The following is a 24,057-nucleotide window of genomic DNA, read 5'->3' as shown; positions in this document are numbered from 1 at the left end:
GACTCCTCAGGCTGCCGTCAGCGAGGCAATGTCGTCTGGCGACACCCAGGGGAAGGGCCTTCTCTGTGGGGGCTCCCACCCTCTGGAACGAACTACCCCCAGGACTTTGTCTGCTTCCGGGCCTTCGGACCTTCCATGAGCTTAAAACATACTTATTTATCTGCAGGACTGAGTTAGATTTTAAATTTACGGGTTTTAAATTGGGTTTTATTTTATATTTTTAGTTATTGGGCTTTTAGAATAAGTTTTTTAATTGTTTTTATGCTGTATTTATGTGTTTTTAAGTGCCTGTTAACCGCCCTGAGTCCCTCGGGAGATAGGGCGGTATACAAATATGATTAAATAAATAAATAAATAAATAAATGGTGGTAGACTTTAGGAGAAACCCTTCCATACTTCCACCTCTCACAATACTTGACAACACAGTATCAACAGTAGAAACCTTCAAATTTCTAGGTTCTATCATATTGCAAGATCTAAAATGGACAGCTAACATCAAAAACATCATTAAAAAAGGACAACAAAGAATGTTCTTTCTGTGCCAATGCAGTAAGCTCAAACTGCCCAAGGAGCTGCTGATTCAGTTCTACAGAGGAATTATTGAGTCTGTCATTTACACCTCTATAACTGTTCTGTAACCAGTTGCAGAACTGGTTTGGTTCTGCAACCCAACAAGAAGCAATGGGTGGAAACTGGTCAAGGAAAGAAGCAACTTAGAACTAAGGAGAAATTTCCTGACAGTTAGAACAATTAATAAGTGGAACGACTTGCCTGCAGAAGTTGTGAATGCTCCAACACTGGAAATTTTTAAGAAAATGTTGGATAACCATCTGTCTGAGATGGTGTTGGGTTTCCTGCCTGGGCAGGGGGTTGGACTAGAAGACCTCCAAGGTCCCTTCCAACTCTGTTGTTATTGTTATATTGTTATAGTCTAAGAATTAGAGGCTCATAGAGCACATTCTGATAGAGTTTCTTATGAAGCAGAGCTGCTTTTTTGCCATTTCATTTGGGCCTCTTATCTGGCAGTATTTATTATTAACCAGAACAATGGTATTTGGTTTGGTTCTTGCTGAATAACTTTTTGAAAATATTCACATGAAATTTGGCAATATTTATTCCCTCAGAACAAGCAACTTTCGTGAACACTTATGTCCAATCCACCAAGAAATAAAAAATGGCATCAGCATTTCTCTTGTTTTGGCTTTTGCAAAGTTATCCTAATTCCAGATTATTATTAATGGTAAGAAGGCTGAAACTGAATGATGATAGATAGATGATGGCTGGATGGCTGGATAGAATAGAATAGAATAGAATAGAATAGAATAGAATAGAATAGAATAGAATAGAATAGAATAGAATTTATTGGCCAAGTGTGATTGGACACACAAGGAATTTGTTTTGGTGCATATGCTCTCAGTGTACATAAAAGAAAAAAAATACCTTCATCAAAGGTACAACATTTACAACACAAATGATGATCATAGGTTGCAATTTAACCCTTAATGATAGCAACAAAAAGTTACAGTCATACAGTCATAAGTGGAAAGAGATTGGTGATGAAAATGATGAGAAGATTAATAGTAGTGTAGATTTAGTAAATAGTTTGACAGTGTTGAGGGAATTATTTGTTTAGCAGAGTGATGGCCTTCGGGAAAAAACTGTTCTTGTGTCTAGTTGTTCTGGTATGCAGTGCTCTATAGCATCGGTTTGATGGTAGGAGTTGAAACAGTTTATGTCCAGGATGTGAGGGATCTGTAAATATTTTCACGGCCCTCTTCTTGATTCGTGCGGTATACAGGTCCTCAATGGAAGGCAGGTTGGTAGCAATTATTTTTCTGCAGTTCTAATTATCCTCTGAAGTCTGTGTCTTTCTTGTTGGGTTGCAGAACCGAACCAGATAGTTATAGAGGTGCAAATGACAGAGTTAATAATTCCTCTGTAGAACTGGATTAGTAGCTCCTTGGGCAGTTTGAGCTTTCTGAGTTGGCACAGAAAGAACATTCTTTGTTGTCCTTTTTTGATGATGTTTTTGATGTTAACGGTCCATTTTAGATCTTGCGATATGATAGAAACTAGAAATTTGAAGGTTTCTACTGTTGATACTGTGTTGTCAAGTATTTTATTTTTATTTATTTATTTTATTTTGTCACAACAATATATGTAGGTATCATACAAAAAGATTATATAGTAAATAAACACATATATGGGTAAATATAAGGAGGTATAAGCATATATATAGGAAGAAGAAAAGAAAAACAATAAGACAGGAACGGTAGGCACGTTTGTGCGCTTATGCACGCCCCTTATGGTCCTCTTAGGAATGGGATGAGGTCAATAGTAGAAAGTTTTTGGATAAAATTTTTAGGATTATGGGACGAGACCACAGAATCAGGTAAAGTATTCCAAGCACTGATGATTCTGTTACAGAAGTCATATTTTCTGCAATCTAGATTAAAGCGGTTTACATTAAGTTTAAATCTATTAGTTGCTCTAGTATTATTGCAATTAAAGCTGAAGTAGTCTTTAACAGGAGGGACATTACAATAGATGATTCTGTGAGTTAAGCTTAGGTCTTGTCGAAGGCGACGGAGTTCCAAGTTTTCTAAGCCTAGGATTTCAAGCCTGGTGGGATAGGGTATTTTATTGTTTTCAGAGGAATGGAGAACTCTTCTTGTAAAATATTTCTGGACACGTTCAATTGTATTGATGTCAGAGATGTGGTATTGTAAGAGGTGGAAGTATGGAAGGGTTTCTCCTAAAGTCTACCACCATTTCTACGGTTTTGAGTGTGTTCAGTTCCAGATTGTTACGGTCGCACCACAAGGCTAGTCGTTCGACCTCACGCCTATATGCGGATTCGTCATTGTCTCGAATGAGACCAATCACTGTTGTGTCATCTGTGAACTTCAGTAGTTTAACAGATAGATAGATAGATAGATAGATAGATAGATAGATAGATAGATAGATAGATAGATAGATAGGAAAAGCCACTGCAATGTGATATTTACCAGTTACAGTATAAGGAAGAAGCATTTTGATGTGAACCCTATCTCAAATGGCTTTCATGGGTGGAAAGTAGTTAGCCTAGAGGAGAATCTGGAACCATGCCATTTGTTTGGACAATATGCATTTTAGAGTTGAGAAAAAATGATCTCCTTTAGAGGGATGGGCTCCCGTCATAGTTACAAACAGTGATCTTTCTCACTGATTCCATACAGCCAAGAGAGGCAACCCGTTTTAGTCTCCAAAATGCCCTTTGAAAGATTCTATAACTTCTTTTGGACTGTTATCAGTGAGGAATAACAGCAAGTGGTGCCTTGTCTTAGTGTAGCACATGATCCTGGTTTCTTTGTAAAAGGTGTATATGCATGCAGCATGAGAGAAGCCAGGCAGATAAATGTTATACAAGTTCTTCTAATTAGTTAGCAAATTTTAGGTACACTGAAAATTTCTACAACATTACTTAGATCAAATGTTAAACTAACTGGCACCTACTGTACATTTCCTCTGGGATTTCACTGGGGATATCTCATCCCATTAGTTACTTTAAAAGTAAGTTATGTCAAAAACCATTAAAGGAAATCCATAACTTAATAACAAGATGGAAAGGTTATTCAAAATGTTTTCAACTATTCATGAAAAGGTTTGCAAAACAGCTACCTCTCATTTTTGATATTAAGGAAGCCATTAATTGTGTCTGGGAAGAAGTCTATGTGATTGTCTCAGAGTGTTTTATAAAATATGATGAAAAGAAATCAAGAAATTCTTTTCACATCTCAATGTTATGTTTTCATCTAGAAGATTTAAATCAGTCAAAATAAGATTTCTTTTGTAATAATTTAAATGTTACATAAAAGTGACTTTTGAATTAATGAATATAAATATGATGCGATCTGATAATTTTACCCCCTTCCCTCTGTTGCTTTTGGTCTTCATATCTTAAAAGCAAATCAAATACATGGGTGGTAAAATTGAAGGTTAATATCAATATTTTTAAAAAGATATTGGAGGTTTTAAATTAGAACTGGGGTGAGTTACATTTAGGAATGGTAACATAAAATTTGAAATCTGTCTGGGATCTTTTTGTGTGAGATATCTTCATTAAAGGACACAAATTAAACAGCAAATCTTGCTGGGGAGACATTTTTTCCCCCTTTAAGTAACTGCCCAATTACTTGATAACTGTCAACTGAACCTTTCTTACGTGCCAAATAATTTATGATGGGCACAGTTTCGGCATTTTAAAAAACTATAGCTGCCGAACTCTTTAAAAAAAGTACTGTTAGTTTTAGCAAAACAATGTGAAGCTGTTAATTCAGGTCAGTGGCTAATTCCATGAGTGAGTTCACATGAGATACCAGAGCACAAACCAGTCAACCACTGATGTCATCACCAGTCAAATTGTGCAAACCCAATGCACATGTTTGGTGTAATAGTTTAGCATGCAAATCCAGAAAATGGGATTAATTGGATAAATTCATGGATATATGAATCTGTATGAACTCACTGGTACATTAAGAGAAGCCGAAACCTCAACACCTCAGTACTTGGAATTAAGTCCCATTAAATTTGTTAGAGCTTATCACTTTTGAGTAGGCCTGAATAGGATTGCAGGGTTAGAATCTTGTTTAGTTTGCCATGTCAGGCCTGGAAACCATACTAGGCCTTAGGTTTCCAGGCGCTGCCACATTTTTCCTCTGAGGGGAAGAAGGGAGGTTGAGGGGTATGGTAACATTCTTCAAGTGGTCAAGGTCGGATTGTGTTCACATCTGCAGAAGGAGTGGCAACAAGAGGTTTCGAATAAAGTGGAAGAACGTTGGACCATGTGACCAGCAAAGGGGTTAGGGGGTGGGACTCTTGGGGTTTGTATAACTGGGAAAAGAATCCGGAAGTTCAGTTTTGGAATTTCACTCATCGTGTGCCAGTTTTCTTATGCTAGTAAAGAACTCTGAAAGACAATGGCTTCTGAGGTTTTTTTATGCAGAGGAGGTTTTTCTGGAACCTTGACATTATTCCAAAACCTTGACATGCCATGTGTAAAACACCTGGCAAAAATATATATAAACAAATGCACGATAGGGTTATTGAAATAAAATAAAATAAAATAAGAACACTTTGAAAATTGCAAAAGAACTGTCACAGTGACAAAGTGTACTTGGGAAATTATCTTGAACTCAAGCATATTGACAAGGGACTCCATGGTACAAAAACATCTGATGAACTAGAGAGATGCTACAAATGGTTTTGCATGAAGTGATGAGACTCTATATGGCCTAGAGCAGGGGTGTCAAACTCAATTTCATTGAAGGCTGAATCAGGGTTGTGTTTGACCTTGGGGGGGGTGGCAGGTGGGCGTGGCCAGGGTGGCAGGGCAGGCTCAACATCACTAACGTTGGGAATACCTTGGTGGTTTGAGAGCTCTTCCAGTGAAAATGGAGTTCAGGAGGGCTGCACACAGCCGTTCCAAGCTCTGTTTTTGCTGGCAGAGGGTTGCAGGAGGCCATCACAACCAAAATGGAGCTTGGGAGTGGGGGGCTGTACACGGCCCTCACAAGCTCCATTTTGATGGCAGGGAGCATTGTGGGCTGGTCCTTCATTGTTTCCAGGGTGGCCCCATGAGCCAGATCTAAGCACCCCATGAGCCAGAACCATCACGTGGGCCTTGAGTTTGACACCCCTGGCCTAGAGTATAATCCAAAACATTTTGCAAAATGTATGATGAATTATTAAATTATGGTACATACCTCTGAAAGTTACAGTAGAAAGAACTCCTGCAAATTCATCTCTCCAGATATAGGGAGGTCTTCCGGGATGACTTTTTGTCATCAAACAATTTTTCCCCCATAAGAAATAATGTAGTGAGTCACAAGGTATTGTGACATGTTAGTTTTTCTAAAGTAGGTATTCTAAAGTAAGGTTGGTAGGAGACATATAATTTTTACATTCTTCAGAAGTAAATGGAAACAATGCAGTGAATTCTCTTTCCCACGATTCTCCTCTTCCCCTTCAACTCCTTTTCCCAATTGTGTAGCTTCTTTTCCAAAAACACTATACTACTAACCAGAGCTTATAAAACATTTGCTAGGCCAATTTTAGAATACAGCTCACCTGTCTGGAACCCTCACCACATTTTTGACATCAATACAATTGAATGTGTCTCAGAAATATTTTACAAGAAGAGTTCTTCACTCCTCTGAAAACAACAAAATACCTTACGCCACCAGACTTGAAATCCTAGGCTTAGAAAACTTAGAACTCTGTCGCCTTCGACAAGACCTAAGTTTAACTCATAGAATCATCTATTGTAATGTCCTTCCTGTTAAAGACTACTTCAGCTTTAATTGCAATAATACAAGAGCAACCAATAGATTTAAACTTAATGTCAACCGCTTTAATCTAGATTGCAGAAAATATGACTTCTGTAACAGAATCATCAGTGCTTGGAACACTTTACCTGACTCTGTGGTCTCTTCCCATAATCCCAAAAGCTTTAACCAAAAACTTTCTACTATTGACCTCACCCCATTCCTAAGAGGACCATAAGGGGCGTGCATAAGAGCACAAATGTGCCTACCGTTCCTGTCCTATTGTTTTCTTTTTTCTTCTTCTTATATATATGTATATATATATATATATATGCTTATACCTCCTAATATTTCCTCATATATATGTTTATATACTATATAATCTTTATAGTATTTGTGTGATGCTTATATATATTGTTGTGACAAAATAAATAAATAAAAATAAATAAATAAATTGTTATGTAGAAGTGAGTTACTCCTAAATCTAAAGTCAGCTAAAATAATTTAAAAAATTTTTTCAAGGGGAAACGACAAACAAACCCACCATCACTTATGCGGTTTGTATCTGCTGAAAAGCAACATTTCTTTTGAATAAAGTTTACTTCTTGAGACTTCTAATGAGGCTATAAGTACGTTACACAGTTCTTAAGACACAGTAAAGGAGTGGTTTGCTATTGCTTTTTTCAGGAGGCTTTTTTTTTTCTGATTTCCCTATGCCTGGTGCTCTCCTATCCAAGCACAAATCAAATTTGACTTTTTTTCAAGGTCTGCCCAGATGTGTCCAAAATAGAATAATTGGCATCCTTTAAGAAAATGGCATATCTTACTGTAGACAAGTCTAAAGCATTCCTACAGTAAAAATTCGTAATTTTGGAATTGCATAAATACAGTAGTACTTTGGTAGTCAACTGCTATGAAACTCATCAAATTTGGTACTCAATGCATTTTGATGCAAACATTTTATTCAGGGACTCATTGTTTCTCTGGTACTCAACTCACAAGCTAGAACTTGTCAGCTGCCTTGTGACTGATCACATTATTCCTTATGGGACAAATTTGTTTGATACTCATCATGTTTTGTATCCATTGCTTCTCTTGGAATCAATTAACAATGGGTACTGGGTCACTGTATGCATATTTTTTAAAAAGACATCCTGTTAATTGTAAGCATATTGCAACATGAAGTGTATATACTGCAATAATCTTCGATGCAGTTTTCTTATTCAAAATTACTTAGTCAAGAAGTCTCTTGAGTTATATAATTTGTTTTAGCCTTGAAAACATTTCTCTATTCAAATTGCAACCAAAGTCCTGCTGTTCTGTTTTCTTAAGGTCAAAACAGAAAGATTTTGTTTTGTATTACCCAACTGTTAAATTTAAAAAGTGAGAAGACTGGGAAGGTTCTACTAGGACAAGAAAACTAACTATGCAGCATAGACACCAATTGTATTACATCTCAGCCTCGGCCTCAATCTCTTTCTATAGAGCAAATGCAAGCCAGTACAAACTAAAATCATCTCAGAAGAACTCAGTTCAGTTGCCAAAAATTCTTTAAATGGATAGATCTGTGTTGAGTTGAACTTCAATTGAAATCATCTTTACTTTATATCGGTTTGGCATCATGGTAAAAGGAGACTCTAAGATAGTAAGCAAGATACTATTATGTTTTAAATGAATTTAAAGGTACATATTTTTAGATCAAAGTTGCTTCCTCTAATTTTCACACCAAATTTCCTGTTAACTAAGATCAGCTTGTTTTAGAAGATCACTGAGGCAGAAACAAGGTTGATCAGGAGCTTGATACAGTCTTAAGCCACTTACGAACCTGTCTCTAAAGTATATTTCTGTATATACATTTAAACAGTTCCTTCATATTCCAGCCAAGCTCCTTATGGTTTGTTCTGGCTAGTCATATGCTGTGGTAATTCTGAGGCATTGTAACATGTCCTGCAGGTTAAAAAATTCTACACAAGCTATTTAAGAAACAGCTATCTTGCATAATCAATATAGTCCATCAGTACAGGTAAAACTAATTGAGATATAACATTTTACTTTTTAGATGATGGGAATTAAGAATTGATTGTCTACTTTATTTAAAGACATCTGAAATGGAATAGGAATAAACAGCTATATAAATTTCTATTAGCGCTAATAAAAAGCCAATATAGCTAAATTAAAGGCTAGAAAGATAGTGATTATGTTATCGTAATATCAAAGATTACCATGCTAAGTTGGTTATTAGTTAATTCATGTCCATGATGAATGGAAATCTGCATGAAATAGTTTGCAATAATTCATAAATAGCAGGCAGCCCATCTTGCATGGTTAGCATATTTTTTTTCCCTATTTCATAGCAATTAGTATATATTCCAATTTTCTCTTATACGGAGTACTTAAATTTATAATTAGGTATAGTAAACAGCAACATGAACGGGTTGTCCATTTCTGTTTTATATGCACAAAATGTTGTTTCCCCACATAAGAGATGTTTAAAATCTATGACACATATTTTGAAACTAACTGGGTATAGATTACCATAGGATGAGGAAAAAAAGCAGGTCCTAAGTGAGAGTTCGTTTTCCATTCAGAAACAGAATAAGAGAGAATACTCTTCCCAGTCAAATGGAAACTGACTGCATGAGTCGTGCATAAATGGAGTCTGACTGACCATATTTACATGGCATCATTCACACAGATCTCCATCTATACAGTACTTGTCTCCTACAAAACTCTCAGCGTTTCAAATATGACAGGTCTGCTCACAGTTTTAACACATCTGGGGGACAATAGGAGGGCAAGACTGTCTTAATTATCCACTCCTGACTTCTCCTACTGCCGAAGCACGTTCCCATCACTTTTGAATGTAGGCATTTTAATTGTCCTGTCTCAGTTAATTTACACCTGCTGTTTCAGCTCTCCTTTTCACTCAATAACTTTTTCAGCTCCATAATGATATAAGCATTTAGTGCTCTGCCTGCATAATTGTACCCAATTCATCTCCTCTTACTTTCTTTTAAGAGTTGCAAGCATTAGAACAACTGAGAACTTGGATGGCTACCAAGAAATTTCTAATTTTTGGTCATGGAATAAATGCACCTTATACATGTGTGTACGTGTATGTTTACATTCAGACGCAGACACACATATACATATAATGCACACATGCATACTGCATATATTTTCATCCCCAGAACTATTTATACAGTTTTGAGTTGTCGCAATAATGCGTATTTAAAATTAAAATGGCCAAAAATAAGAGTTTGGGGTAAACTTGTTTTGCTAAATGTACAGTACTTCATTTATGTCTGTGCCTAGGATTTATGAATAATAGACTGCATTATTAAATCTTCAAAGATCTACCATTCAATCTGTATCAGAGGTTGCCAGGGCAACCAGGTCTTTCATATATTATCCTGAAAATGTTCCCAAAGACCTTGACAACCATGGCTATTTATTGATGCCTTGGAATAGAGTGGGTGGAACTCCCCTGTTTGTGTCTGCTTTCTTGTTTGGATTGCCCTCACATAGTTAATTTGTTCATAGAGAATATATGTATTTATATGACACTAGTTGTTAACAATGACTTGCCACTCCCAAAGGTGCTTTTTCAAAAGACAACTGGACTTTCTTTGTTTTGCTTGAAGACATTTTCCTTCTCATCCAAGAAGCTTCCTCTTTAGTTCTGGCTGTTCAGAAATGAAGAAGAAGCTTCTTGGATGAGAAGCGAAATGCCTTCAAGCAAAACAAACAAAAATCCAGTTGTCTTTTGAAAAACAAACAAACACCTTTTTCAAGGAGTTTGGAACAACCATGACCTGGATGATTGAGTATCTCCATAGATGACTTGATGGCACACAAATCAATTACTTTGTGGTTATTTTTATTCTGCTCTAATTTTTGTACTTCGTTGTTTTTATTGTTATTCTATGATTGTCGGCTGCCCAATGCCTCATAGAGTTGGGCAGCATCCAATCTGAATAAATAAATACAATTAAAAAACAACAATTCTGCAAACATCCTTCAGCAACATCCTGGACCCTATTCATCTAATTTCAGTAAGTCCCAAACCTTCAAGAATAGACTATTTATGGGTGCATGGACCAAACCTTGTTGAATGATTTTATTCTCCAATCTTTTTTTCAGAACCTTTTCATTCCTCATAATTTTGATGTATTACTTTTTTCCAATCCTACATCCTTGGCAGAAGTCTGTAGTCAGTCAGTCATTCTTATTTTTGCTACCCAGAGAACATTTCTATTTCTGTCATAACAATATTTCCCCACAGCACACACACATTCCTTTTCCACCACACACACTGATACACACACATTCAGATGCACAAATTTATCGTAATAATTCTGAACAGTGAACAAAAAGAACATATATTTTCATAGAAGCAAATAATTTGTGGGACTATCACTGTGCACGAGAAAACTGAAGAGTTCCCACTGAGGTTTTCCATTAACATAGGGAAAATAGTTTCAAATGACTTCAGTCATAACACACTTTCAGTGGGGGAATGTTTTGTTTGTGCACTAGTTCACGTTCAAAGATTTGGAAATTATAAATTATTCGTAGGCAAGGAATTTTGTCTATCGCATTATTTTTTCACCAAATCTTTTCATACCACTTTGTATTTTCTTCTACTGTATTGTATTGCTGACTCCATCAGAAAAGGAAATATTTAGACTAGTGAGAATTTTTTTTCTTTTTAATGTTATGTGTGGCATATAATGAAATATAGATGGCATTCCCTTATGTGTTTAGATGCACACTGCCATATTTTATAAAAATGAGTCTCTAGCATAAATACTGATTTGATGTTATAGAATGGATTGTTTGTGTGCTGCCTTTTCTTCAGAATATGAACAGGCAAATACTTATTGTTGTGGAGACTATGTGGACTTTACCTGTGGACAATATTAACTGAATATAACCGAATCAAGGCAGAATATAACTCAGTTTACATTGCTAAGCATCTTTTATTGCCCTTTTTTAGCTGTTCATCATATTTTTAATCTTCTCCAGGGAATTATGAGAGAACATGACAAATTTTAGAATGATGACTTTGAAAGAAGACACAGAATGCCTGCAGTCACTTTGCCAGTACTTAGTGAGATGTAGCCGTAGTGTTCCTCTTATAATTCAGCAGATTGGTTTCTTTTGTATTTATACCTTTATTCACAATTAAAAATGTAAATGTCCTCCAATTGCAATTAAAAATGATTGTATCAGGGAGAGCTACCTTGTAAACATTCAAAACAGTAAATATGAAAATATTTGTGGCTTGATTTCTTTTCTAAGTACCAAACTGTGTTTTTTTTCTTCAGAATGCAGAGATATCCTCCTCCCTGAAATTACCAAAGAACTGAAGGAATTACTGGATCCAAATGTTGAAATGCAAATGATACCACTAGACAAAAAATATTGCATTGCATTACTCAACAGCATCCTAGAAGTTCTCAGCTGTCAAGATGAAGTGAGTACCAATAAATGTCAGGGATTATATAACTGATTCCAGCAGTTATTTACAATCAAATAATCAATTTAGATTCACATAAACCATGGTGTGGGAAACAGAAATATACTGCAGACATGCAACATCCTTTTGGCTAAAGTTAAAAATAATCTCTAGCATTGCTTACATAACTGCTGCTCTGGTTTTTGTTTTTTTTTAATGTCAGTTGTTGGTTGAAGTTGGCAGTGGAGGCAAATCTGAATAATAGTCATTTTCATGATTTCAAAAATGGGGATTGGGGTGCTAGAGGACTCTGCAGGAGTTCAAGACGAGTTCAATAAAACAACATTGCAGTCTAATGAATGCAAACTCCTTCCCTTTTATGCATGCATCTGATCTTTATGCATGCATGTATGAAAGAGGAAGAACATGTATCATACAGCATTGTTTTTGTCAGTTTGATGAAAATGCTGGATCCTATGGATGTCTCCAACCATTATTTTTGTTTGTTATGCTGCTAGATATAATCTGATGCATGTAACATGTATCAGATAGCAATTCATTCAGATTCCAGACTGCAGTCTCCATGGTGACATGCCAGTTATTTTTTTTAAAAAAAACATTTTTCTCTTGATAATTGCAGCATGGAAACACATGCAACATCCATTACTGATTCACTGGCCAGAGATTTCAAATCACTAAAATCAGATTTATTTATTTTTTGTTTACATTTATATCTTGCCCTTCTCCGAAGACTCAGGGTGGCTTACAGTGTGTAAGACAATAGTCTCATTCTATTCGTATATTTACAAAGTCAACTTATTGCCCCCCCAACAATCTTGGTCCTCATTTTACCTACCTTATAAAGGATGGAAGGCTGAGTCAACCTTGGGCCTGGTGGGACTAGAACCTGCAGTAATTGCAGGCAGCTGTGTTTTAATAACAGGCTATCTTACAGCCTGAGCCACCACGGCCAATTTTCGATTGGCATAGCAATAGTTTTATTCTTTGAAAGATAATTCATGTATCTTATTCCTTTATCTTTTAAAGAGCACTTCTTTGGATATTATTTCAGTATCTTCCCTAAGATTTATTCACTTTCATTTTTTTTATGCTGAGCAGGTGAGTGATTATGCTTTGGATCACTTTGAATCAAATCAGACCCTGTTAAAGCAAATTATTTATTCATTATAGATCTGGTCAGTTGCAAGCCTGTAGGACTCTTGGCAGCTTTAAGGAGTTTGGAAATCATTAGAACATTTACAGTACAATAAATATAATGGAAACTATCAACTAAAAAAATCCCAAACTGGGTGTCACTTTTTTTAATATATTGCTAAATTTGATATTTTTGAAGTGGCACTAAATGGGACAGTTACTTGACTGAAGTAACATGGACTTAGAAATATGTGTCTCTTCAATATTCATAAATCTAGTAAAAGTAGCATTCACACATAGTAGTAAACCAAAAGCTGTTATTATGCACATAAGCAAAAAGTGCCCCGAGTGAGGACTCTGATTTTAAATGACAAGTCTTTGACATGTACACCACTTTTACTACTACATGGACAGAGAAAGTAAACAAAGATTCAGTTCCATTTTTGCACGGTTCCTGGTGTGGTGCTATATATCAAAAACTTGTCATTTAAAATAAACTTTAGTCAATTGCAAAGCAAGCCAATTTTACGCTATGGTTTTTGAGCCTGGCTTGTTCACTTAAGTGGAATTTATTTTAAACAGTGATATGGGCTCTCATGTGACCAATCCAGAAACAACAGAAGTGTAATGGAATCCTGATTTATTTCTCATACTGGTCAAGGAGAAAGGAAGGTTAAACATACCACACTGCATTAAAAGAAAATGCATGAATACTTGTAGAACTGTGTGCACAAACTTCATTTTCCCAGTTTTAAATCAGATTAATTAATTCAGAAGTGTAATGCAATTAATGGTGTCAAATGTTTAACCTAATTTATGATTTCCCCTCATGTTTTAATAGAACTGCATGGTTAGTACAGTTTGATTAAATGCTTTGCCACAATTACTACCATGCCTTTATAAAAAAGGAGAGAAATGTCTTTCTCACAACCTACACTGAAAAGGTTTACTTTGACAATCTCACTGTATTCCCAGAAGTTATTTTTCAGATAAGTATGAATGGATTATAGTCATTTGTTTGGGCCTTGGCCATTCAGCAAGATCACCTTTGAGAAAAATAGTAAGAATGCTTGATTTTACATGGCCTTTTTTTTCTTTCTACCACCCACCATAAAATTTCTGCAGCTGGGTTTATTATCTAGGGTTATAAATTAATCTGTTACAATAGCAGCAAACTTTATTTTGAACTGGGTGGCTGTCACACCCTCTTGACACTTCAAGTACAGTTCTTAAGGATAATTATAGAGTAAGCATGGTATAGACCCCATAATGTATGTACTTTGATGTTTTGTCTCTTATCTATTATATCATTTTTACTACACAGATTCTGACTTGTTTGTGCTAACCCTTAATTGGCCACTGAAGCTCTATTTCAGTGAAAAAAGGCATGTTAAAGCTGACACACACACACACACACACACACACACACACACACTTTTATTGTTTAAGCAGTGTGGTAAAACAGGACTTATTTTGTCATAAATCACATTCTAAGTTTATTTTGGGGACTTAGAATTAAACATATCACTGCCACTATCACTAAATGATGCATTTAATATTAGAATAGATTAGAATAACAGAGTGGGAAAGGACCTTGGAGGTCTTCTACTCCAACCCCCTGCTTAGGCAGGAAACCTTACACCACTCCAGACAAATGGCTATCCAACATTTTCTTAAAAACTTCCAGTGTTGGAGCATTTACAACTTCTGGAGGCAAGTTGTTCCACTGATTAATTGTTCTAACTGTCAGGAAATTTCTCCTTAGTTCTAAGTTGCTTCTCTCCTTAATTAGTTTCTACCTATTGCTCCTATTTCCAGGCTTATTATATCTTTTCCAGGGTGTGTACATATCTTAGATGCATCTATATGTTTTTTTTTACTTATATTCCTTTTCCTTTTTTTTACCCTTTCAATTATGTATCTTGTTTCCCTGATACTGTCTCCCTCCCTCATTCTGTTACAACTTTCTGATTGTAGTCAATATAATAAAGTATATATTTGCTTGTGTTAGTAGAATGTACAGTAAGTAATGCATCACTTCATTATAAGAAGGATGTAAAGTATGGTTTAATAGAAATAATGAAAAAGGCAGGAGATTACTAGAATAAAAATAAATTTAACACAACATTAAGTAGCAATAGAATGGAATAGTTTGGTTAACTGGAACCTATGACAATTACCTCGGTTCATTCCGGCTGATGGAAGAGGTCTTAGTGTCTTATTTTCCACTCTAATACAGCCAAGAATAGACCATCAACAGAAGCAATTTGTTTGGTCATGCTCCTAAGATATCCTCTTTAGCTATAACTGGATGGATGGATGGATGGATAGTCCCTGATAAAGTTATCACTGTAAGGAACAGGTCTAAATAAAAATTGCTGGACTATCAAATTTGGTCTGAAGAACTTCAGTACACCACTAAATGTCAGAAAAGATAGATCTCTTTGTTGACTTCTAGCAGCCACCTCTTGTTGTTATTGGTGTTTTGCTGTACAAAAAAGTGGCCCTAGAATTAATTTCATTTCAGCTGAAAGAAAGTGGCTTGCTGTCTCACTTTCCCACCAGTGGCAACCAGGTGAAAAAAATATTGAACATAGCAGTGTCAGAAAGGCTAGTGACAAACTGTAACTGGTTTCACACAGGTTAATTCAATATTTGCCAAATGTGAAACGTCAAGATATACTTCAGGTATGAAGAGGTTTGATGTAGATAGGGAGACCTGGCTGCAGCCTTTTTAAAAATGTCAAAAGAAGCAACATGCACATATCATAATTGCAAATGGGGCCTCTCATGACTTTTTCATGAAGCTATGTCTGTATAGAAAAACCAACCTATTATATTTAATTATTATTAATTATTATGCTGAATATTATATAAATCACATTCCTGATTCTGAAAGCCTTTTTAATCCTGATTAAAAGAGACTGCGTTTCATCTCTACACACATATAAACAGTAATCCTTTAGATATTCTCCCAGAGAATGTATTTCCTTCTGCATGGATTATCTCTACAGACAAAGGAGTTCATCCATTCCTTACTCTTCTGTTTTCTTTGAACCATGGAATAATGCTTGTTTGTCCTAGCTCTGACTAACACTGATGATGTTACCTAGTTTAGGTAATAAAATGTCTGCAAGAAAACAAGCTCAGAGAGTACCAAAGACCATGAGGCCGGTGAATGGCGCAGGCTGGTAAGGCCTGTTATTAAGAACAGCCTGTTATTAAGAACACAAAGCCTGCAATTACTGCAGGTTCGAGCCCGGCCCAAGGTTGACTCAGCCTTCCATCCTTTATAAGGTAGGTAAAATGAGGACCCAGATTGTTGGGGGGGCAATAAGTTGACTTTGTAAAAAAAAAAAAATACAAATAGAATGAGACTATTGCCTTATACACTGTAAGCCGCCCTGAGTCTTCGGAGAAGGGCGGGGTATAAATGTAAAAAAAAAAAAAAAAAAATTGTCTCAATCCTGAGCTATGGATATTGTCCTGGATCTGAAATCTATAACTTTGCTTTTATTTTGTTTAGTTCTTTTAAAAGCTGGCTTGTAAATGCTTCAAGCTGGGCCTCTTTGAGAAAACATAAACTTTAACCTAATTAGCCAGCAACTACTTTGAGGAGCTCTTTTGGGAAGAGTGTGGCATCTAATTAGAGAGCTCTCAAGAGGCCCTGGACTTAGAGGTATTTGTTAGACTTATCAAGACAGAGGGAGTGGATGGGAGGGAAGGAGGACAACCTCTTAGGAAAACTCTGTCAGAACCGAGCAGCAATACATGACACGTCCTCTGAAAATGCCAGATCTGCCAAGAGGAACTGGGAAATCTGCCAAACAGCCAGATGCTGCTTTTGGAAATCGCTGTGCCCTACTGTGGCATCTGGCACTATAACAGTTGATCAAAGAAAGAAGATGAAGTTGAGAAGGCTTAGGGAAATAATAGTAGGTGCACGGCTATTATCTGTAAGTTTTAATATTCTTATGAAAGTGCAAGTGTCAAGAGTATTATGTATTTATGCTTAATTAAGTTAGGCAAAGCATTTGTTCAAGATTTTAAGTTGCTCTGATGCAGGAAAACCCATATTTAATGTAGGCTGGGTTAATGAAGGGTCGGCAACACAAAGACCCCTGATGTCAAGGCACTGATTGAAACTTCAGCCAATGCTTTGTCAAACCCAAACATCCCCCCAAATTAATTTTTTTTTTAGAAAAATGTCTCAAATTATATAAAATAGACTGCTACTTTGTGAGATTTGGTGGGGTTGCTTAACATTTATTAGATGGTGGCAATTGAGAAAAGAAACGGGGCCCCTTGCAAAATTATTGTTCCTATAAGGTAAACAATCACTCCGCTTATACTAATACCTCTTTCCATGATTTTAGCTTTTTGGCTAGTCACCATAGTTTAGGGCATATCAGAAGATATGATTCTGGACAGTGTAGATTATAAACAGATAAAACGAGCCAATGTTTAGTATATGAGTGAGTGCAGCCAGAGGGAAGAATCATAAGCATTACTTAATTAGATATGAGTATAAATATAACCCTAGTAATTAGTTTAGGAGGTGAGATAATAAAATTGTGGTCATACAGTTTCAGAAACAATGGCTTAATTATGGAAGCAAGAAACTGTCCTGTGGACTGAGCCATAAACCCAGAAAAAAACAAGCTTAGGTATTGTTTTCTCCAAGACATTCAGAGTATCATCTCTATTCCTTTCCATAGAAGGAAGGGGATGTCTTTTTTGGCACATTCTATCATTCTCGGCACATAGGATACTTTTTCCAGCAAGACAATGACCTCTTAAACTGCTGTAGGACGGGTACAGCATCAGCAGTGAAAAATCAGGCAGGGTACTGCTCAATTTCCATAATGTGTAGAGTCCTACTTCCAAAAGTATGAGAAGGAGCATCAATCACCTCTGCTTCCAACCTAACCTACTTAAAGCCACTCTAAACCAGAGAAGTAATGAAAGGGGTTCCATATAGATAACACAGCCTGCTGAATTATGAAGGTACTGTAATCCATAAAAGAGATCTATAAGCACAAATGCAAAAGAACCGATGGTGCATTAAATATGAACCCAACTTATAATACAATGCAGGAGAGTTATTCAGATGCCGGATATTGTAGCCATTAATAATTATTTTGGTTCTACAGTTTTTATTCTAACATCCTAGCCTTTCATCTTAATTACAGTGACTTTAATACAGATGGAGTATCCATGGAGATAGAGATGCGCTTTCACTAGGACTTTTGCCAGTTCTTGAAGATAAAAATTACATGTGCTTTTGATATAACACCCTAGATGAGGACTGATATCCATCTCCCTTGGTGTGATATTTCAATCATGGCATTTCTATCAGCTCCAAATCTGGGATGGCTTGAGTCATTCCTCAAATTGCCAGGATGTTCCAGATTAGGTGTAAATTAGAATCCGTTTCTATGAGGTTTTAAAACACTGCGACATGATCAGGTTCATTGATCTTACGTTCGGACCTTTTGCCGTGAATTGAAAACGTACTTGTTTATTCAAGCGGGACTGGGTTAACTTTTTAAATTTTTAAATTTTTTGAATTTTAATAATTTTAACTGGGGTATTTTATTTTGGGGGTCAAATTTGACGGTTTTAATTTTCGGCCAATTATATAATATGTTATTTTAACTGTTGTTTTAATTTGTATATTGCACTGTTTTAATCTGGCTGTACACTGCCCTGAGTCCTTCGGGAGAAGGGCGGTATAAAAATCTAAATAATAAATAAATAAATAAATAAATAAATTTGTACCTAGCAGGTGGCAGTGAAATTTCTGGAAGTCAGTCACCGGGTTCATACATTGTGGCAAGCCATAGCTTATTTAATCATGATTTGTAAAGCTATTAGCCATGCTATATCTTATCATGTTGGATAGGTTCATACCACATGCAAACTACACATATCAAATTATAACTCAGTGCAATAGGCAAACCCAGCCTAGGTTTGCCTATTTACAAAGAATAATGAACTGCCTTTCAAAACAAAATTTTTCAAGGAAAGGTAAAATCAATATAATAAAAGTATTTTAAAGCCAGTATCTTAAAAGTTTAAACTGGGAACAACAGGATAAAATGAATCCTTAAAAAGTCAGACCAAAATAGAATGAACAAAACAAAGGAAAAACAACTCATACACCTAAGTATATTCAAACAGTCATTAAGGTGACTCTCCCTCGTTAGCCGTAATTCTTGATTAGGTTTCTACTATTTTCCTTACGTATTTCTTAGGAACACCTAAATGGAAAGTTTTAATTTTTTATTTCGTTTTCCCCTAACGAAAGACTGAGTTGTGAATTCTTTTTTAAAATCAACCTATCCTGTAGAACAAACAGGGTGAGTAGCCAGTTGATGCTGAAAGTGACATTAGATGAAAAAAAAATGCATGAGAAAGTGTACAACCTAGTAGCATTTTGAGACTGAGATTCTTTCAAGAGATTGAAAAGTTGGCAATTTTCTCTCAACTATGCTATCGAATGGTAAAAAGAAGCCAATGAATCACTGTTTAACGGTGAAAAAGATTGCTATATAAAATTAAGGAGAAATTCCCTTATTGAACATGTAATATGCTTGTCGCTCAGTGATTGAGATGGACAGTTTCCAAATCTGATGAATGAATGAATGAATGAATGAATGAATGAATGAATGAATGAATGTATGAATGAATGCAAAATCGTTGCAAGGGCACTAAAAGGGCATTTTAGCACAATCTTGGAAATGTCTATAGAGGTTCTCAGTCTTCCAGGTCATTGTTGTCTCAAAGGTGCTTTTTTCAAGATGCAACTGGACTTTCTTGTTTTTCTTTGAAGATGTTTTGCTTCTCATCCAAAAGGGTTCTTCAGCTCTGACTGGAATGGAAGGATTTATATTCCTTGCAGACAGCTGGTCATTTGTGTTCTTTTAGAGAGTTGTGGAGGCCACTTGGAGGTTTGTCTGTGTCCTCAGGATTACCTGAGTAATGAAATTGGTTGACCTTGAAAATGGGTGACCTGCATTACTCAGGACACAGATAAACCTCCAAGTGGCCTCAACAGTTTTCTAAAGGAATGCAAATAATCAGCTATATTCAAGAATATAAATCCTTCCATCCCCCCCCCCATCCATTCAGAGCTGAAGAAGCTTCTTGGATGAGAATTGAAACATCTTCAAAGGAAAGCAAGAAAGTCCAGTTGTATCTTGAAAAAAATACCTTTGGGACAATCTTGGAGATAATTCTGTGGGTTTGACTACTGCGGGTATTCAATGGTACTATATACATTGTACTTGGACTGTGCGGAGCTGATGCAGATGATATGGCAGGATGAGTTGCAACTTTGAATATTTCACTATGAGAAGAAAATCTAAAACAAACCAACAAACAAAAAATCCCTCCTTGAATATGTCAAGGACATGATTAGGTTGACCCATGCTTTTGAACAAGGCGAGCATGAATCTTCTGACCATCTTAAGGGTCAAATTGCATTACCATGTAAAGTAGCAGTGAACGTATGATTAGTTTCTTCCATGCTGCTAAATATTATGTTCATATGATACAGATTAAGTCAACACATTTATTTTATTTGTAAATTATTCTTTATTATCTTGAAAAAATATTTTTTACAGGCATCAACCTATCAGCATATACAAGAAATAATGATCCAGTTGCTGCGCACCATTAACAGGACTGTCATTAGAATGGGAAGAGATGACCCCTTAATCGTGAGTCATTCATTTTGTAAATGTATTTTACTATCAGGGCTTGGGATATGATGTGCACAGAAGCATTACCAATGAGAGATACAAAGCAGTCAGGCAGAGGAAATTTGTCTTTCAAGGCAGGGCCCTTTAGTGGGGCTTCCACCATCCGCAGGAAAGAGGGGCCTGAAAAATGTCTCCTTATTTTGACATTGGAAACTTCCCCCAAGCAAACTTTCTCTCTCCAAAGCTAGCATTACTGCAGATAGATATAATTAGGATGAGACAGAGCCTCCTTCATGTCCTATTTAGTCCATTGTAGTTTACAATTTGGTTTGGTTCATCTCTCTGTTTGTATTTTACAAAATGAAAGTTATAATGAAGAATAGCCAATGTTATTTTGATGAAGAAAGCAATTTAAATTAGTTTAACAAATCCATCTCCAAAGTATCTACTGGCTCAAATACCTAGATGGATCCATCTGTTTTGTGATATAAGAAGTAGGTGTGGGGCCAAGAATCAGTGCTGAGATATCTATGTCAAAAGAAGGCCACGACATTTTGGTAGATCCTCATTTTTGGTTTCTTCAGCTGTCAGAAAGCAGAAATCATTCCTAACAGCACAGCGTAGCTAACAAAGAGCCACTTCGATAAGTGTGTCATCAAGGGTTGACAACCAATCATTTTATGGAAGCAGGAGATACAAATTTTGAAGATTGAGTAATTTTCAGTAAGATTGATACTTCGAAACACAAAAGTATCATTGGGATAAAAAATATTCCATTTTTTCCCTCTTCTGTTTTCGATGAACCATTTCTAGAGATAACTACAGTGTTGAGATATTCAAGTATAGAAAATGACCAGTCTGACAGTTTTAAAGACTGCTCTTTCAGGTTGACAGTTTGTAAATATAGACACTTTAAAATTTCTTTCCTATAAATGGTATCTCAGTTGATATTGACTTACCTTTGAATATTGTTTTCACAAGAGCTGTTTTATGTTCAGATTTGTTCTGAATACAATTCCGTTTACATACCCCTTATATTTATTTTTGGCAGCTATTGTGACCATGGCTACCAAACTATTGCCTTTGTCTTCTGGCATCATCATGCTGTCAGTGTGATTCCAACTGAGTTAATGACTGCTTTTCATTGTATGTTAGATTTCAAGCAGTGCATGACATGTATTATTAATGTAATAACATGTATTATTAATGTAATCTGTGAATGCTTTGGTAAAGAAGGATCTTTGAACAGAAACTGTCAAACCTCAGCTTTGTTTTCCTTCATTTGATTATTAAATTGTCTTAATGTCTACATAGTTTAAAACTTTTTCATGGAAGTTAATCCTACCTCTGAAGGGCAATTCAATTGGTCTCTTTAGTTATGTCATTTCTCCTTTAAAAAAAAAATACATGTGCAGATGCTACTCGTCATACATTTTAGCCATCTACTTATCTAAAATGTGAAACAAGGAAATAGCCACTTTTCAGAAATGAATAGTCAAAGAGTAATGAAAACCTTTTATGACCATGGTATAGTTTTGCATAATCTCTGACCTTGTTCCAGATGGTAGCTAAGTCTTTCTAAAATGCCACTTGTTTGGTTACCTGTGGAGAATAAGAATTTCCTCTGAGATGTCTTGGAAGTATTCCAAATTAAAGTGGAAAATAATCTCACCTTCTTTCAAACCTTTGATATATAGATAATTGGTGTGCAAGAGGGAATTTAGCAAAATGATTATTTTTTTTCTGAATTTACTGAGAGTTCACTGAAGTGCAGTCTTCATTAGTAACAATAATGCCGTATTGTGAACATTTCAATATCAAGTATAAGAGCCATGATTATTCAATTGTACTTTGCAAAGCACAAGCCTGCTAACTGAAGAGACAGAGTTGGGCTTGAGTCAAGTAGCTAATATTTAGTGGGAGAATGACGCAGGAGAACTGTGAAGGTGATTTGTTGAAATCTGCCCAAAGCTATTACATCTCCTTGAATAATGTCAACAGCTGCACTTTAGAGATCTGTTTTAGACCTCCCCTTCTTTTCAATGGAGATGTCTGTGCTTTCATGAAATAAAAGGGGTACTATAAATAAGGGAATAAATGATGTTCATCTAAAGTATCCAGTGGTTGCTTCAAATGGTCCAGGAAGGTTGATTTTCTAGGTCATAATATTCTTGGCTTAGGCTGCATTTTGCTCTTATTCACAATTTTGAGTTGTCAGCACCACTTAGCATTCCAATGATACTAGGAAAGGTGTCACACATAATGAACATTGTATTGGATACACTTTCCACAAATATTATTTCTCATCTTTGCACACTTTTGCTTACATATTCTTTTAATAGGATATTTTCCAACTTGGTGCCTCTGCACTAAACTCATCATTTCAAGCCAGGATAGCCCCAAATTTTTATTGCTTGTGATAACGGGAGTTGTAATTTAATGAATCTGGAGACCACTAAATCAAAGGCAACTGTCTTAAACTATTCATTAGGTGTGTAACATTGTAGTTAATGTGTCTTTTAGTCATCTTTATCTCCTTTCAGTTGCTTCTGTTTTCATAATTTGTAGAAGCACAGTTATATGACATCTTATCTGTGTGGCATTCAAGGCCTTCTGCTTAAATATGGCCTGACAAATTGGATAATGCTTCACCTTTTCCATTTATCCAAGGTGGAAATACCTAACCCAGAAAAATTGGTTTCACTTCTTTATATCACATTTATAATTTGAACTTTGATGCCTTTTTCCTAGTCTCATTGTCTTAGATCCACTTTATTTCTTGCACATAGGAATTATTTCTGCCTTTTAGAGTGATGCATTGGGTTGTATATATCAAATGTAAACAAAAAAAAACAAAAAAAAAATCACAACCACTAACCTGTGTATCAGAGAAATGCAAATGCTGTCTAAAGATACTCTGGCCCTTTGCAGACTAGACCAAACTTTTGCCATCCAATGTTAGTACACATGAATTTCATTGCCTGCTGGTAAAAGCTGCCCATGGGAAAAATCCTATGACATTCAGCATGAAGAATGATGAGAAGATAATATATATGGCACCAGGATGTATGTGCCATACATCCTGGTGCCATATGTATGTGCCATACATCCAATATGTTTTTGACTATGTAAGAATTATTTATATGTTAATTTATTATTCATGTAAACAATATAGTATTGCTGTTTGAGTAATAATAATATTAGCAATATTAGTAATAGCAAAAGGTGCAAATGCAGAATTGGGGCAGCCACTATTAGCAGCTTAACAAATGAAGACAAGTTTGTTGTCCAGTTGGGATCATCTGCTGTTGACCCAGAATGGCTGCGTCATGCTCTTGCAATGCTCTGCGTCATGCTCTTGCAATGCATGTTCTGAATACATTGCCATGATAGGTCAGCTGTTTGGACTATCCCTAAATTTGGCCAGGTC

General features: G+C 35.9%; 1 protein-coding gene across 1 annotated transcript in view; it reads left to right on the top strand.

Annotated features, from left to right (window-relative positions):
• Nucleotides 1-24,057, top strand: part of DOCK2 (dedicator of cytokinesis 2) — a 366,602-nt gene that overhangs the window by 119,769 nt on the left and 222,776 nt on the right. The window contains exons 26-27 of the mRNA XM_058167876.1: nt 11,636-11,784; nt 20,550-20,645. Coding sequence (XP_058023859.1) covers nt 11,636-11,784; nt 20,550-20,645 — 245 coding nt within the window. The remainder of the gene's footprint in view (nt 1-11,635; nt 11,785-20,549; nt 20,646-24,057) is intronic.

The sequence above is a fragment of the Ahaetulla prasina genome, chromosome 2 (assembly GCF_028640845.1).
Source record: "Ahaetulla prasina isolate Xishuangbanna chromosome 2, ASM2864084v1, whole genome shotgun sequence".
Classification (NCBI taxonomy): Eukaryota; Metazoa; Chordata; class Lepidosauria; order Squamata; family Colubridae; genus Ahaetulla; species Ahaetulla prasina.
The sequence above is the reverse complement of the archived record's forward strand: the minus strand, read 5'-3'. Positions and strand labels throughout refer to the sequence as shown.